Below are 18,217 nucleotides of genomic sequence, written 5' to 3' on the forward strand. Positions count from 1 at the left end.
TTTCTTGGCTGTGACCTATGTTCCCACCAGAAAGTGTCACCGGGACCAGGGATGTAAGGAGGAGGATCTGGCATCTGCTGAGCTTTTCTACAAAATACCAGACGCTCTGCTGGTTACTTTTACTTTAACGTATCCTGTGTAATAGCCTCCAGCGCCCTCGAAAACACACACGATTATGTATTAACGTGGTGAGAACGCTGACACTTGAAGAAGTTGGGTAAACAAGGTGCACGTAAATCCAGGAGCTGCGCTCTTTCTGGCAGCTTCCGCCACCTGTCCAAGAAGTGGGCATCAGGGCCGTGATATTAATCCGGGGAGAGAAATTACACACAAAATCCCACACGAAAGATAAAAAAGAAAAAAAGAAAAAGTTGACTCCAGGCTTTCTTTTAAAATGCGTCAAGGAGCCAATGCCCCAGAGACAAACCCGTTCTTAGGGGATGGTTAGTAACTTGACTTTCTTCCCTATTCCACTTGGAGCTGAAAATATTTCCTTTGACCAAAAAGCACACAGTGCCTCCAGTAACGGGGAGAGGAGGCTTCGGAGCATTACCGTTCCGCGCCAGCACGTGCACCCTCAGGCACATAGACCGTCAGGGGCGGCTGGGGCAGGGGGTCTACGCAGAAGGCATGATTACTTCTCTTCCTTACCCTTAAGCATTGTGCTTGTGTGATTTCTTCTAAACAGTGAAACCATTATATTTTCATCAGTGCATTCTGTAAACACGAAGCTATCCTTCTTCTGGGATTAGCCGCACACCTTTCCCTCCAACCAACACCCCACGGGCTATATCATGACAGGTAAGAAGAGGGAGAGCCGGGCATCCCACAGGCACAGCCGGGAGCATCACCGGCCCGGGCCACCTGCAGAGCTACATGGCACCCTGTGAAAACCGCTTGATCCAAGTCTCCTACCTGGAGCCTGACTGCAAGCACACAGGGACTAAGTCTTAGGAGGAGGAGCGACGCGGCCAACACTTCCACGGAGCACAGAAAGCAGGGCTGGTCTGGCCAGGGGGCGACCCCGCTGAGCCGAGACACTGTCCCCCGGCCAGTGTCCCTACCAATTCCCAGAGGGGGGCGGCTCCTACTGCTACACGGTCCGCAAGTCCTCAGAGTGTATAGAGATCTCACTGGCATTGTCCAGTCGGGCATTGTATTCTTGATCCCTCTGCCACAAACCCTCCTGGGTGGGATTTAATACCAGTGGTTCTCAAACTGTCCCCCAGAGTTTTCAAACCAGACCTCCCCCAGGGAGGGCAAGGTGGCCCACCACACAGCAGCTCCTCCCACGAGATCTTGAGCTGGTTTTCCAGATGAGAATAAGACATGGAGGAGAACCACCTAACACGTTAGCATTGACAAGCCTGTCAAGGGACCGATTAGCACGTAGTACTTAGCGGGAGGGATGGGCTGGGGAGAAGGAAGCCTGCGCTTAGGAGCTGGAACGTCCTTTAGTGTGGGTGTGCGCATGTGCATTTCTCCAGAAACGGATGTGCCCGTGGTGTCCCCTGGGGTGTAAGGAAGTGCAAGCCCCCCAAATACGCAGACCTCCTGCTTTCCTGTAATTGTCCCGTGCATCCCCGTGCCCCATGGCGGGGATGCACGGGACACACAGCCCGCCGGTGTGGAGGTGTGAGTCCTCACTTCTGTGATGTTTACTCTTGTTACATTGTTTCTGCATTTCTCCTTTGCAAGTGTTTTATGTTGCATAACATACACCGGGACACACAGAGATGATCATCAGCAAGCATACCTGCCTGGACTGGGGGCCTGGCTCACCTGTGTTGCCCCGTGATGGAGCTGCGCTGGCTGCGGGAAGGATGGGACCCGGGTGCCGGCGCAGAGTACAAGCCAAGGGGTGGACAGGCTGGGCATGCAGATTTTGAAGAGGCTGTGCCCTATGCAAGATTTTGTGCACAGGTAACCTGGGGACCCTTATGCCTTCCCACGCCCCAGCAGGACTCCGTTCCTCTCTCCTCCTCAAGGCTACAGCATGCAGCCGGCCCCCAGAGCCTGCTTCTGGCCCGTCCTCCACGCTGCGAGAAACTGCATGCACGTGGTTAGGAGGCAGAGGGTTTTATGTTCTGTTTGGACGGGTTCCCAGGATAGACAGAGGTCTCAATCTTCACAAACTTCCATGGGGCACTTGTGCATCTCCAAGTCCCAAGGTGTCCCCCAGGCAACTGCACAGGAGAAAGTCATGCCCTCTGATCTCCTTTCAGGAGGGTAATTGGACAAACGCTTACATTGCCCGTGACCTGTCCTGGGGACTCAGGCCCAGCGTCCTTCCCCTGGAAGCCGTGTCCACACTGGAATTTACTGGAATTTAACTCAAATGAGAGTTTGCATATGGAAGTCTAAACTAACGTGCCCAGGAGGTCAGCCTGGCCGCGGCTGGACACAAAACCCGCACGAGGTCACCCTTCACGCTTTCATAAAAACATGAACATGGCATTAAAATTATGTGAAGAAACAGGACTCACATTATGAGTCCCCGGGGAAAATCTTATGAGCATATAAAATCATGTCGATTACAGTCTAAGTTCGAACAGCACCAAAGGGTCAGAAGCACTTGAAGAATTCAGGCAGCAGCCAGGGAGTATTCATAGGGGCAAACGTCACCCCGGCAGCCGAAGGGGGAGCTCCCTCTCTCCCGAGCCGGCAGCACATTCCACCGCACTCAAAACGGCCACGGATCAAATGATGGCAACTCAGCAGTTTGGTATGAACAGCTGAGCTGTGCGGAGACAGCAGGCTCCCCCTTCGCTCGTCAGCTGCGGACAGGGTCCCCGGGCAGATAGGAGTGCTGGGCAAGTCCGTTTCTGCAAACTCCAAGGGTGTCTGACGGGGACCTGGGCTGCTGAGCCACGGACCATGGCATCCCGGGCCTCAGTTTACAAACTTACAGCTGACAGACTCACGTGTTTGTCAGTGCGCTGGGTTCAAAGCTGGTCTTACCCCCAGGATAAGTGTAAAAGTTTCATACTTGAGAACGGGAAATGGTTTTCCCTTGTAAATGCAGTTGTTAACTCGGAAGCGAGCTGGGTGAAAACTCGGGCTGACCTAGGGACCCCCAAGCGGCCACAGCTCACCCGGGTACAGAAGAGACAGCCTGAACTCTCCACTCTCCACAGTGAAGGCGATGTTCTCCTTCTACACAGTGTGGCTTTCTGGCTACTCAAATAGCCACATGTTTAGGAAATCAAAGGAGAGAACCTTATTCTCTGAGAATTACAGCAAGGGGCCAGGGTGTTCCAACCCCAAGGCTTGCCCAGAGGATGTCTCCTCAGCTAGGGCCGGCCTGACCACCCTGCTCCACCCCACAGCCCAGCCCACCCCCACACCAACAGATTCCCCTCTCCCCACGCCCAGTACCCTGGCTTCCTGATCTACTATATAATTCACTTTTTTATTGTGCTTACGGTTCACCTTCTCACGGCAGATTGTAAGACCTCAAAGAAGAGGACCTCGGTTTTGTCCCGTATCCCAAGTGCCTGGACCAGTGCCTGGCGCACAGGAGGTTCTCACTAAACAGCCCCAGAAGGCCCAGAAGGCCTGGCCTTTCAGCTTTTTGTAACAGCCCCACATTTACCTGGGAAACCACGTGTCACAAATGTTCATCTTAATCACAACCTTCTAACTCCTGTTCTGAAGAGTCTGCAGGTGGAGAGCGGTTCTGGTGATGGGGAACCGGGCAGGCCTCCTCCAGAGGCTCGTCCAAGGCCGCGTCCGATGGGTGAGGCAGCCGGCCCGCCACCCGCGTGAGGAGCGGGGAGGCTGAACAGCCTGGTGCTGGCGGCCGGCCGGTGCCCCCCACAGGTGCGGCCTGGGAGTGCCGGGCGGGCAGCGCCTGGAGGGGCTCAAGCCTGGGCTCCCACCCAAGTCCGAAGTTGGGAACCAGAAGGAGGAAGAACTCAGGCAGGAGGGAGAGGAAGACCCAGTGAGTGCAAGGCAGAAAAGCAAAGAAACGCGGTAAAACCATCCTCCCACGGGGTGGAAACGGGGACACGGTGAATTCTCTCCTGGACCAACGTGGGTCAGGCTCCTCTGAACCTCAGCCCTGGGCCTGGTCCTCCCGTGCAGGAACCCTGCTGAGTCAGCTCAGGGGGACCCCCCCCCCCCCGTGTCTGAGCAGGTGCCTCACCACCCCTCCCCAGATGAATCCCATTGTCTGGCTCGCCTTCAGCAAGAAGGCTGCGAGGCTGGTCTGGCAGAGTCCCAACCTCTGATGCTTCCTCTCCATGGCTTTCATCCGTGCCCCCACATGCTCCTGGGGTGCACACCCCCTTCCCTTCTGGTGTGCGGGCCTGAGCCTAACACACTGGTCACACAGAAGGAGCACATCAGAGTAACCTTTTCTTCAGCAGAACCGATGTATAAAAGTTCTCAATAAAAAAGGAAAGAATCCCCTCGGTCGAAGAATGCATCAGGGAGAAGGTTCCGTGATGAATGCTCTGTCGTACTAACTCGTGACTTCTCCGAGTCACCTTGGGGATTATTCCAGTGGGACCATTTTACTGAGAATTATTTTATTGCAGATTATTTTACCTCTAAGTAAACTGAGCCTAATTATGATGTGGTCGCTCTACAAGTTAGTAATAATAAAATCAATAAAGTTATATATCCCAATGTCTTACTGATTTTTTGCATTTATATTAGTATCCCTCATCTTTTCCTAGAAAGGACTTGATATAACTTACTACACACACACACTCACACACACTCACCACATGTCTACATAACATACAAAAATATATTTGGTCTTCATGATCATTCCCATTAAGCCAACAGAAAAGATAAAATTTTTTATCATCTGTCTCTTGATAATGACTTTCAGATAAAAGTATTACAATTCAGGAAGAGTTAATGATCCATCCGAAGTCACAGGGCACACGGTAGATCGGGGATCCAAACCCAGGTCTCTGGTTGCGGTCCCTAATTACAGTGCAGTAACGAGCCCCATTTACCTGCGAGATTAACAGCTGAGCCATGGGAAAATGTCATGATATACTGTGAGAAAAGGTGGATTGCACCATGTTATGATCTTCTTATGAAATAAAAACTGTGTGCACACAGAAGCAGAAAAAGAAATGCAGAATCTCACTTTTGAAAAAAAAAAATCTAAGTGTGTGTGTGAGCACATGCCGTGCGAGGAAAATGAAATGCTATCTTTACAGCAAAATACTGATGCTGTGGGAAATATGAATGATTTTTATTTTCTCTTCCTCATCTGTATTCTACATTTTTTCAATTTATGAAAAAAGATAGAAGTTGTATTTCTTTGAGGAGCCTGAGTTTAGTTAGGGACTGGTCCCCAAACCTGGCACGCGATGCGCCCCCTGCTGGGCAGGTCTGGGAAGTCTTCTGCATCTGCGGTCAGCTGCGCACCTGAATGCCACCGTCTGTCCCTAAACCAGCCATTCTCTTTGCTCCCAGAGCGGGAGCCTGGACAGAGCTGCAGGTTTGCCTACTGGGGGTCCGACACCAAGGACAGCAAGCTTCCGGAAGCTTCCCCCACAGCTTAAGTCAGAAATACCACCAAAGTCCCATGGCATAGAATGGACGTGGTGCCCCCTGACCTCCTGTTTCTAACTGTGAGGTCTCTCCTGTGTTTGGATCATTGAGTGTTTGAAGCAGGTGTCCCAGGGCGCCCGCCATGCCCGACACCTTACCTGTTGATCTCCAGCGTGTGCACGCCGTACTTGCTCTCGATTCTGTACTTGCCCGGCTCTCCTGCTTGGCAGATCAAACTACCATTCTTATACCTGCAAGAGGGAAACACGTTACTGCAAAGGCAGGGGGGAATTTGCATTTTGTCCCCGCCTTCTTCAGGGCCCCTAGGGATGCATCGCCCTGCGTCTGTGAGCTCCACTTCCCAGGACCTCGGGCTGGCACAGTGCAGTAACTAGGGGTGACCCAGGGCCCAGGTCTGTCTGTCCGCTTAGTAGAGAGCAGCTCCTGCAGAATTCAGCCTATCTGGGCCGTCCTCAACCTATGGCAGAGCGTGCCATGGGTGTCCTTGGACTTCGTGAGGAACTCAGGATAAATCACTCCCTAAGAAAAGAATGTTGCCAGTGTTAGCTGCGTCCCAGGCCAGCCTCTCTGGGGAGTTCTATGGGATCCTGCCTGCAGGAAGCTGGCCCCCGCGCCCCCCCCGGGACAGCAGGACCTCGTCTCCCTGAGACCGAGCGTTGGTGGGTGGCTGCCCCCACAGCCTGCCTGGCGAACAACCACAGAACCTGGAACTAAATTTCTGACCTGGGCTGAGCGCCCCAGTCAGGTTACGAGCAAAATGCGTATGGTCTTTGCAGCAGGCTATAAACTTGGGGAATGTTATTACCACTTCCAGCAAGTGGGGCAACAAACGTAGGTATGCAACAGATGGAGAAACACGAGGGTCTGGGGCCTGGAGACGATGCTGGACGTCACCAGGTGCAGTCGACCGCAGCACCACATGTGGCCCCACCTTTCAGATCATCTGAAGGAACTTATTCTCAAATAAAACTCCTCTAAAACTCAGCGGAGTCGATTTCACCAAAATAAAAGCGCCGGCAAGGCATTTATGGCGGCCATTCTGTGAGTGTTTATAAATGTATGTCCCATGGAGTTTCACACACGGAGGGCAATGGAAGGGGGGGTGTGCCCCGCGATCCCTTCAGGTGGCTCTTCTTCATCCACACATTGGCACCAGCTGTTCCCAGATCCTCGAGAGAGAGTGCAGTCCAGCCCTCCTCGGACCCAGGGGCAGGCCGCCCGCCCACACTCACCACTGCACCACAGGGGTGGGAAACCCTTGCACGGTGAAGCAGAGCTTCACAGACATTCTCTCCCAGACGGTGTGGGACCTCAGGCGCACCAGGATCTCGGGGGCCCTGCGCATCCGCTCCAAGTAGGAGTGTCTGTGCCCGGTCAGCTTGTCTTCCACCTGCCCGGGAAGCAAGGACAGCTCAGCGCGTTGCAGGAAGGGGCGTGGCGTGGGCAAGCAGGGCCCTCTGCCGACGGGCCGTACGCACGTCATGCGGACAACCCACGACCAGACCCGCGCCTCTCAAGGAGCCCCAGAGGTCCCCCTACCATCTCCTGAATGACGTATTTGTCCAGCTTGTCCTGAGCCTGTGTGCGCGCCAGGTGCACGTTTTCCTCCATCTCAGCCAGATCCCGGAGGAAACGCTCCCGCTTGGCTTCCCCATAAGAAGCCACCAGAGACTGGTACCTGCCGGGGCGAAGAAGCGACGTTACTCCCGTGACACAGAAAGGGTGAGTGGTCATCGAAGGTCTGGAGACCACACGTGCTCTCCCCCAGGATTTTCTCACGTGGGGAGCAAGAAGAGGAATGCAGAAAAGCTGTTTCTGCTTAATTTTATCTCTTTCTTTCAAGACTACAGTCTGGCCAGAGGGCTAGTACCATACACAAAGCAGTTGTATGAAGGGCAGACGTATGGTTCGTGAATAAAACAGTTACGGGAGAAGATGCGCCAACCCTCCTTTTACTGGGAGGGGCGCACAATCACACGGTTCGGAGGCCGGCGCTCTTCTGCGGATTTCTGTGAGCAGACGTGCACCCGGGACGCGCATAATGCACAACGTCAGGAAGGGACGCAGAGTCACAAAGGGAGTGTGAGGCCCCTAAAAACGGACTTGTTTACACCTCTGGACCCCACGACGACTCACACATGCTCAGTAAAGTCTGTACCTCGGAGCAACTCACTCCACCTTCTCAGGACGCCGTCTCCCCGTCCCTAAGGCCAGGAGCTTGGCCGCCCGGGGGTCTGGCACCCAGTGCTTAGGCCCTGCTGGGCTGGCATCTGTTTAAAGCCAACGCCAACACAGACAATGTAAGGAGAGCCTGAACCCCACTCCCCGTGCGCTTTCTTCTGCATGGCGCTCTTAAGAACCGCCTGTTTTCCTGGGGAGGCTGCTGATTCTGAATGACTGGAGGGCTGCATGAAAGCCTCCTGAATCAACAGATGCAGGTAAGAAGTAAGTCTGTGTTCCGGAAGAATAAAAGGGATTCAATAAAAAATTCAGCTTCTTGATCTGTAAGAGTCGAGAGTGAGGTGCCGTCGATCTGGCCCGAGTGCCGTCTTTGTGCCCCCAGCACCGCCCAGCCCACTGCCACGCCCGCCTCGGCCTCTCCCGCAGAATGTCACCCATCACACACTGACGCTTAGTGACAAGCCCCGAGGACAGCCTGGGCATGACGCACGGGGGCCCGTCTTTCACCAGGACAGAAGGAAAAGCATCTAATCTCCTGTATCCTCCAGAAGGCCATGCTGAGATCTTCAAAGCACGCGATGCTTCCGTGGTTTTTATTTTAAAGATTTTTTTTTTTTTTTTAATCTGAGAGAGAGAATGGGAGACAGAGAGCCTGAGGGGGGAAGATCAGAGGGAGAAGCAGACTCCCCGCCGAGCAGGGAGCCCGATGCGGGACTCGATCCCGGGACTCCAGGATCATGACCTGAGCCGAAGGCAGTCGCTTAACCGACTGAGCCACCCAGGCACCCCCCGTGGTTTTTATTTTATACAGAGACATAGCAGTTAATCAGAGTGATGCACCCACGGATTCATCTTTCGAGAAGGACCAGTTTGTCCCATACCTTAAACTAGGATCTGCCACAGGAGGGGAAGAACAAAATGAGCTGGAGAGACCCAGGCTACAACCCACATACATGCTGGGGGTCAAAGGACTACTGCAGGAACGTAGCCTTGTGTGTCTCAGAAAGACTTCCAACAGTGGGGACTGTCCCAAAAGTCATTATTGCCAAAACAATGTGAATCACGGTAACACACTCCCTGACCCCTCCAATTAACAGAAGTTGACATTCCCCCCATTCACTCCTGTGGAAATTGAGGAATAGAAAGTTTCTGTGACATGCTCAAGGTCACCACAAGGAATAATTAATAAAATTATAAAGGTCTAAACTTCTCACTCCCATACCCACACACTAAATAAAGATAGAACCATTTTTTAAATAGTCCAGTAACAGAAAATCCAGATTTGGGTAATGTGCACATTTTGAAGTGACTCTCTCACAAAAGAAATCCTCACTTTACCATAAAATGTACACGGCAAAATTTGCAGAAGGCATCTAAAAGATCATTCAAAGTGCAAAATAAAGCCTGATCTTTCCAGCTGCCCGTTTTTGTTACACAGGTCCCTTCATTGTAGTGCAAGGTTCAAAATGAAACATGTTTGCCAAATTCTCATTTTCTCCTTCAGGTTTTAAGTGTGTTAGAATACAGAAAACATTTTCTAGAAATAACCGGGGGAGGTGAGGGGGAAAACAGAGCAGGTATAACACAAAGTGTTCATGAGATGCTTCACTATTTTGTTCTTGTAAGATCACCACCTGTTTCTCTGTGATCTGGAAACAATTCGAAGACTGACGTCCTCATTAATCCATGTCATTCCTGGGACATTTTCCCCTATGAGCTGAGTCCCCTGCAATGCCGGGCACGGCCGTCACAATGTTTCCACTCAGACACCCGCTGGAAATGCCAGCCTGTTTGGAAGATCACCTTGCTGGCCAACAACCTCACTGCCCTGCGTCCCAGCTAAAGAGGCTGTCGGGGGAAACTCGACATGAACTTCAACCTGTCAGGTCTCGGCACTTTCATGGGAGAAGCGTGGGACAGGACAGAGCGCGGACACGGGATCCACCGCGTGCGTGGCCCCGTGGGCAAGTTCGGTTGTGCAGAACGAGCTGGAAAATGCCCCACATGGTTATGCTGTAGGACTCACTGAGCTAGAGACGGGGAACGATACGCCGGGCACCGCACAGCGGCAGCCGATGGCCTTCGCAGAGGCAAGGGTGACCCTCCAGGCTCTCGGGCGGGCTCTCGGCTAAACGCCCGTCACCGTTCCCTCTGTGGCCGCAGACCCTCCCCGGAGCCCCCGGCCGCGGTGCTGGGTGGGGTGGGGCGGGAGAGGGGGACAGAGCGTACCGCCTCTTCTTCTCCTGCTCCTCCTCTTCCAGCGCCTCGGTGCTCAGTCTCTTCGCGCAGATACTGCAGGTCGCCCCCCGAAACGCCGTCTGGCCGGCCGCTCTCTGGGAAGACGACTTCTGCGAGAAAGACTTCTGGGAAGATGAGTGGCTGGAGGTGCGCCTGGATGGGACGCGGAAACAATCCGACGTGTTAGAGGAGGGTGCAAATTCATCCTAACAAACCACACCCCGTTTCTCCTGCACGCACGTCAGCCTTGAACCGTGCCGGCACACGAACACGAAGGAGCACGTGCACACATGTGTGCAGGCACACACGTGTACATGCCCTCCTGACCACACCAGCACATGTGTGTACATACACGCATGCACACCCACAGAAAGCTACGTCCCTACACAGGCAGTGCCCCCGGCTGCACACTCACACATGCATGCACTCTCACACGCTCATGCACACTCACAGAAAGCTACGTCCCTGCACAGGCACTGCCCCCAGCTGCACACTCACACGCATGCACACTCACACGCATGCGCTCTCACACACGCGTGCACACCCACAGAAACCTACATCCCTGTGCAGGCACTGCCCCCAGCTGCACACTCACACGCATGCACACTCACACGCATGCGCTCTCACACACACGTGCACACACACAGAAAGCTACATCCCTGCAAGGCACTGCCCCCAGCTGCACACATGTGTCCTCAGAGGGGCGCCTTCACACATGAGCTCCTCTCCTACCCTTGCCATTTTCCACACGTGCCCGCGAGTGCCTTCTGCCACGCTTCTGGCCTAATGCCACGATTATAAATATCTCAAGGGATCTGAAGCTCCCAGAGGCTGCTGGGAGGGCTGTGGATGTTTGGCTGCTTGTTACAGGGATGGCAACGGAACACAAGGGCCATAGGCAGGTCTAAATATAGGGTGCCAGGGACATGCACAAGCCCCGGAGGCCACGGCACAGCACGCCCGCAGTGTCTTCCGTTGGTCAGCACGGCTGTCCCCAGGCAGGTGTGGCACGTCCCTGAGGACCCTGTGCTTCCGAAGCTGGCAGATCTGTGGCTTCACACGAGCCCCTGATGCAGTGAATACATTTACCTTTCCGCTACATTTATTATTATTGTAGCAAAACGACTGACATCAGCCTCCATGTGATCTTTTTTTTTTTAAGATTTTATTTATTTGCGAGAGAGAGAATGAGAGACAGAGAGCATGAGAGGGGAGGGTCAGAGGGAGAAGCAGACTCCCCGCCGAGCAGGGAGCCCGATGCGGGACTCGATCCTGGGACTCCGGGATCCTGACCTGAACCAAAGGCAGTCGCTTAACCAACTGAGCCACCCAGGCGCCCAATGAAACTTTATTTATTTATTATTTTTTTATAAAGATTTTATTTATTTATTTGAGAGAGTGAGAATGAGAGAGAGTACATGAGAGGGGGGAGGGTCAGAGGGAGAAGCAGGCTCCCCGCCGAGCAGGGAGCCCGATGTGGGACTCGATCCTGGGACTCCAGGATCATGACCTGAGCCGAAGGCAGTCGCTTAACCGACTGAGCCACCCAGGCGCCCTAGCCTCCATGTGGTCTTTACTTTGCCCCCATAAGCTTCTCTCCCACTGGTATTCTTCCCATTGTCCCTTCTTGCTGCCCTTCTGTGTTGGTGACTTTTTAGATCCTAGTTCTGCAAAATGTGTGAAGAGGCACAAAGTCAAACAGCACTTACTAAAAAGTCTCTGCCTTCATAATCTAAATGAGGGGCTCAGAGCCAGTCTACCGGGATCCACCGGGATCCACCGGGATCCCAGCAGTACTCCCACACGGAGTTTGCTGTGCAGCCAGGAGAGCTGAATGTCCCCACCAGTGCGAGGCATGGGCATCAGGGAGCATGCCATCCCTGAGCCCCCCAAACCAGTTCATGTCCAGGCTGCAGGGGACTGGATAAAGCTCCTTTAACACCAGACACCCACAACCAAAGCTCTACTGGCCCAACCACTGAATTTCAACTTACTTTTTCGCAGCATATTCATCCAGGAGGTACCTCGTCTGAACATTGCGGTACGACTGGTCGAAGTGTTTGTGTCGCTTTTGGTAAAAGGGCACTGTGACAAGCGACATCTTGGTGTGCACCTACGAGCAAAGAGTATGTCAAACAGCGCTGAGCTCCTTCTCAAATGCAGTCCTGCTCCTGCAATTTCTACACCAGCATTTCCAGTTGTTCCAAAGGGGAAAATCACTTCAATTAGTAACACTCGTTCAGGGGACAGGGGATGGAAGAAACATTATATAAGTGGAAATAATCTCAGGCTACGAGTCTGGATTCCTAGTAAGTTCCCTGGGACCAGATACAGTGTTTGGTTTGCTTCTGTGAAAATCAGAAGACTGGACTATGCTTCTTTTAATAATTAATTGTGAGCTCAACAAATATTTATAGAACACCCAGCTTGTTCAAGGCAACATGAAAAGCAATGTGAGTGATAAGGATAAAAATAAAACACAGATTAGAGAAGTAAACAAATACTTAGAATGCAAGATAAGAGCAGGAGATCCAAACTGCTCTGGGAAGCGAGGAGGGAACACATGTAACAGGACAGACGGCAGCCAAGCGAGGGCCCCTGAAGGAGGCGATGCTTGAGAAGAGCCTAGACCATGGACAGGCTGACAGGCGGAGATGGGGCGGGGGGCGGGGCATCCCATGAGCAAAGGTAGGAGGCAGGAAAACACAGCATCTCAGGATGCTTTAAGAGACATAAAAAGAGATCGCTCTGGAAAGACTGCAACCATACACAGGGGCTTTCGGCGTCTGCCCCGGGAGCCAGGGGTCTTCACTGCTCGAAAGGGGACGTAGAAAGGGAACTCGTCTCCAGGACACTGTCCAGATCCATTCTTCTAAAATCGCATCTCACCAGTTACATGTAGATTCGCATGGCAGGGGTGGGCAGCGAGCAGGGCTGGGGCCAGCAAGAAAGCCGGGGGGATGTGGGCAAGTGAGCACATTTTGGTTAAATTCTCTGGAAACAAGGAATGACTGAGATCCATACTGTGGTGTGGAGTCTGAGAACTGAAGTAGGGCAGGCATTGGACCCCAGGCCATTTGCAGCCTATGCTCACTCAAAATAAATACAGCGCCAACTTAGGGCTTACTCAACTCTTTAAATATAACATAGACAGTATTCCTAATTCTCGGTGAGCACTAACTTCCAAAATAAAGGAGCAAAGGAATTCCAAATCTGAGCTCCACTTTTTTTTTTTTTTTTATCTCAGAGAGAATGGGAGACAGAGAGCATGAGAGGGGGAGGATCAGAGGGAGAAGCAGACTCCCCACTGAGCAGGGAACCCGATGCGGGACTCGATCCCGGGACTCCAGGATCATGACCTGAGCCGAAGGCAGTTGCTTAACCAACTGAGCCACCCAGGCGCCCCTGAGCTCCACTTTTGTCCTTGGTGTTCAAATTAGAATAATCTGCCCCAATTCAAAGAAGGAACTCTAAGGCAAGTCCCCACGGCCCAGCGCCAGGGACAAGAGGGACACGGCCCAGCAGTGGACAAGGGGCAGGTGCCGTCCTGAGATGGGAGAACCTTCACCTGCTCCCTCCAAACCCTGCCGTTCAGCATTTGGAGTGTGCGTTAGAAAGCCAACCAAATACAGACCGTCCTCCAAGCGGACTCCTCACGGGAAGCACAGAATTACAGAGCTTGGAAAGATCCTTAGGGATTATCCAAACCCCTATTGTACTGGGGGTGGGGACAGGATGCCAGGGAGGAGAAAGGATTTCCCTAAAAACATGTAGAAAGGGCTGGTCCACCCAGAGGCCATCAGACGTCTATTTCTGGGCCTTTTATACTTTGCCACAGCAATACCAATTTTTTCTCCTAAAAATCAACTAGTCAAGCAACCACCTCATATTCATTGAGGGTCCAGCACGTGTTTTATAGCACGTTAGCATCAATCTGATGATAAGTATGCAACAGAATGCCGCATTTAATGGAACTCAATGCAAACAGAGTGTCTCCGTTCCACCCCAGCTTTGAAAGAGGTGTCATAACGTGAAGGTCAAGAGCAGGGACTGATAGACCTGGGACTGAATTCTGAGCCTGCACAGGGACATGGCCTTGGGTGCCCTTCTCACCTCCGAACTCTGATACTCCATACTGCTTCTATGGAATGCTTGGCACTGTGCTTGGCATGGGGTATCAAACAGCCAAAACTGGTAGTTGTCCCTACCACACTGACTTTGCCGTTGTTGTTATGAAGGGAGTGGTGTAGGTAGGAAAACGTATCTGAAACAAATGCATCTGGTCACTTTACTATCTGAAATATCCTCAACTGCACCTCAGCGGGTTTTCCAGGGAGTCCATCAAGACGAATCATCAAGAAAAGCCTTCCGCCCATAATGGCAAGCATTCCATTGACTGTCTCTGGAGTCCATGGGTGTGCTGGGGTCAGCTCCCTGAGCTGAAGTCAGACCAGGTCGGGGGCTGCGTCTCCGCAGTCTGGGGCAGCCTCCTCTCGCCAAGCACACCTGCTCCGACGGAGTAAAAGGCTGCGACAGTGCAATGAGGAACGCGGCCTGTAGGCGCAATCGTGCCCGTGGTCGCGTCCCGTCTCAGTATTCTCTTACATTTATGCCGAGTTGACCTTCAGGCCTGTTTGCCTTTCTTGGCCAAGGGAAGAGTCCAAAAATGGCCCAGGTGATAAGAGAGGATAGGCTATCTTGACATGCTTAAACTGGGGGAGCTCACAACCCAAAAGGGGGCAAGACGCACTCAGTGGGACCTGTGCTTTTGTTCTGAGTGTGAAAGGTCAGCTTCCCTCACAGCCCGGTGACCCCTGAACTATCTCGCGGCGTCCTGTCCCATGCTCCACGGACGATCAGCACTCGCCACGTTGCTGACCTCAGCCGGCGTGCGCTTGTCGGCCTGCCGGCACTCAACGCTTCCTGTGTGAGGAGCATACACCTCGTAACAGTCAGCACCGTGGGGCTGGGATCAAGGGCATGGGGCTCCCGCGCTCCTCGCTCTGACCAGAACGCCTGCTATAGCTTCTTCCCCCCCCCCCCAAGGCAGCTGGGGGCCACGGCAGTAATAGAACGTCTCTGCATTTATTCCCACCTAATGAAACACCGTGCCGAGGGCCATCACTGTCAGGAGCTATCCGGGACTCTGCCAATGGGATTATCCTGACTTCTACCCATCTCTTACTCCACAGACACGTGGAGCACCTGCCCGGGGCAGCCACACCTGCATCACAGACCACAGCATCTCAAGGATAGGACCATCTCGGAGCCCCCGGCTCCGTGGGTGGTAGCAAGCTCCGTCTCCTAGACAGTGGACCCTTGTGCCACTGTGTCATCGCCAACCCCCCTCCCCGGCCTGGGCTGGCTTTCCTCAATGCCGTGGGCAACCCAGACAGAGCAGCAGGCCCACCGTGCAGCCACGCCCACGTCCAGGCCACTCAGGGAGCCTCATGTCTCAGAGCCTCCCCCGTTGTCCCTGAGCACCCTGGAGCTGGAGCGAGGAGCTCTCTTGGAAACCTGCTCCCTGCAGACTCAGCACAGGCTTGGCAGCTGCAGCCCGGGGCACAAGGCATTCACCTGAAACCACAGGAGACTCCACAACTGGACATGGATGAGCTCATTCTGTCCTGGGTGAATGTTGGCCTTCCCTGCAAGGAAACGGAGCTCTGGGGGGCGAAAATCATCCGCCCAGGTCCGTGGTCCGTTGGACACAGAGCCAACGTCCCACCTCGCCGCCCTTCTGCCTCTGCACCCGGCCCACTGCCCCCACCCGTCCCCACCGCTCACGAAGGCTTCCCACACATCTCAGAATGATGACACCAAAGTGAAACGTGAGCCCATCCTCAAGTACAGGGGACCGTGCGTCTGTGACATGCTCAGACCTAACGCTTTCCTGCGAAGGGTATCTGGAGCCCATCTTCCATGCACCAAGAAGGATTTTAATTCATGGAAACTTCAACTACAATGCACTGACTTCCACCTAATAAAAGACACTGTCGTTTGTGCACCTAAAAATGTCGAAGTCGATGAACACACCAAATGAAAGCTTTTCAAGAGGAACGAGAAGGATTAGTTGACACACACAGTTGGCCCAGGCCCCCAAGTAACGAAACCCTCGGACCCCAAGATGGGCTCTGCCCAAGCTCGTTGGCACTGGGGTCCACTTGCCCCGAAGCTTTTTCCACACTGCTCAGCACCAAAAGAAATAGTCACTGAGCACAAAATCCTCTTAAAATCACCCTCAATGAGAAACCCTACATGGTGTGACATCTGATTCCTGGCAGCTAAATTTCTGCGGCGTTTCTCAAATAACCTTTCCGAGCCGTGGCAGGAGAGGCAGAGGGCTGTCCTGCAGCCACAGATTTCTCCGGCTTCCAAGGACCCTGAGTGCTCCTGTCCTGACGCTCCAGCAGATCAAATTCAATTGAGCCACCAGATCATGTGCAGCTTCCTGGACAGGAGAACTTTCCAGCAACCCACACAGTTGCCATCATCTCCAATCAGAGACATTGCAGTTTACCCCCGGATTCTCCCTGTCTCAGTAAAGGACCGGCGTCCCTCATTCAGCACTTGCTCCACATACACTCGCTGCAAGTGTAACCAGACCTGGTTTACTTAAAAATCCATTTAAATGATCTTTGCTCCACTTACTCTGTATACCTGCGTCACTGGTGCTCGGGAAGCAAGGGTTGAGCCCGGGAGGTGGGAAAGTGAAGCCCTCCTAGCCGGAGCCCCGCTTCCCCGAGCCCTGCTGCCCTCCCCGCGGGCCCCCGCCCCACCACCCTCCCTGCAGGCCCAGCTCCAAGGCCGCGGGGGGGGCGGGGCACCAGGCTCCAGCAGGGGCACCGAGCCGAGGGACTCTGCAGGATGACAGCTCATCAGAACGCACAGACGAGAAGACAGCTGAGAGGCGCTGTCGGGCTAAGCTGACAGCCTCAGAGGCTGAGAGCTGCCTGCCTTCCCGGCCCCCAGACACCAGCGTCCAGGGCGATGCTAATGACCTAATGACTCTCCGTCTCTTCAGAAAATAGCCAGTTTTATTCCACACCTTTTCAAATCTGCACAGTGCCCACAGACTCCTTCATGGCCCAGGCTCTCGTGAAAGCTCAGACCGCAATGATGGGCTCGGGGCCCCGCAGGAGATGCCACAGACCTCGGGTGGACGGCCAGGGCTCTGAGGGGACCGCACGTGATGACAGTCCAGATCGTGACCGTGAGAAGCAAAGCAAGGCCTGAAATCTAGTCCCAGAAATGCGGACCTCAGGCCGAATCACTGGCTGTCTCCTCTGTGCTTCAGGGAGCATGCTAGCTAACCCTGCCTCCCCCAGAAACAGGTCCACCTGGGAGAGCGGACTGCTCCCAGCCACAGCACACATTGCTAGTCCTCCTTGCAAAGCCCCACATCAGAAAAGGAACGGAGAAAAGAAAACTTACCCAGAGAGAAAGGAAAAGGGCCAAGAGGAGAGAAGCCCTGCCTCGCCCGGCTCACCCACGACGAGGCTCTGGCTGAAGAAGGCAAAGCTATTTCTCCCTCCAAATGCCCAGCCTTCCCTCCCATTTATGGCCTGGGAAGATGCTATATATAGCCACAGGGACGGCCTCGCCCCAAATTCATGACCTGCATCATCAGTCATCAGCCTGATCCTGGGAAGGAAAAGTCAACGAGTTGGAAAAAATGAAAATCAGAAAGTGCCAAGTGCCTGTCCAGAGCAACAGAAGGTGTCTCTCTCCTCTCAGGACAAGAGGGTAGGGCCAACGTTCCACCATGCCTGGCTCTCCTCCGACCCCTTTCAATGTTTACGCACAAGTTTTCAGACCTCTTTTAAATCCTGTTGAGCTGCCGGTTCCCTGGACCATTCGCTGGTGCTTCCAGATGAGTCTAAGAGCTGCTCGAATTTGGGGGGGCGGGTTACCACTTGTTGTGCAGAGCACTCAACTCGAGAGATGCGAGCCCCAGAGGAAAGAAAAGGAGGCCTCATGGGGGGGTTGTGTGTTGGGGAGGTTTTTTGGTTTTGTTTTTATTCCAGAAACTACTCAAGCTTTCACTGGTCTCATGCTGAGGTTAATTTAGCAGGACGGCCTTTCCTAAAAGAGGAGCCGTGCCCAGTCGCCAAGTTACATCTTATTTATAGTTATTAGCACAGATGTGCACTGCATCTAACAACCGGATAATCACAGGGTGTCCATCGTTTTGCACAGCACATGTCCAAATATAAACCACACAAGCCCGGCATGGCCAGGGGCTGGACCCGGGCACGTG

The 18,217-nt window shown here is 53.5% G+C and overlaps 1 protein-coding gene across 1 annotated transcript in view; it reads right to left on the bottom strand.

Moving 5' to 3' along the window:
- The window catches only part of MYOM2 (myomesin 2), an 82,263-nt gene extending 64,755 nt beyond the window's left edge, over window positions 1-17,508 (bottom strand). Inside the window, exons 1-6 of the mRNA XM_045879584.2 lie at window positions 17,392-17,508; window positions 11,952-12,070; window positions 9,949-10,110; window positions 7,078-7,216; window positions 6,771-6,928; window positions 5,676-5,768 (exon numbers count right to left, since the gene is read on the bottom strand). Of these exons, the coding sequence (XP_045735540.1) occupies window positions 5,676-5,768; window positions 6,771-6,928; window positions 7,078-7,216; window positions 9,949-10,110; window positions 11,952-12,058 (659 nt within the window). The 5' untranslated portion in view covers window positions 12,059-12,070; window positions 17,392-17,508. The remainder of the gene's footprint in view (window positions 1-5,675; window positions 5,769-6,770; window positions 6,929-7,077; window positions 7,217-9,948; window positions 10,111-11,951; window positions 12,071-17,391) is intronic.
- Window positions 17,509-18,217: the final 709 nt, after the last annotated feature.

This window comes from Mirounga angustirostris, unplaced genomic scaffold (genome assembly GCF_029215605.1).
Source record: "Mirounga angustirostris isolate CCGP_5_RB_7025 unplaced genomic scaffold, mMirAng1.0.hap1 SCAF_2, whole genome shotgun sequence".
In the NCBI taxonomy this organism is placed as follows: domain Eukaryota; kingdom Metazoa; phylum Chordata; class Mammalia; order Carnivora; family Phocidae; genus Mirounga; species Mirounga angustirostris.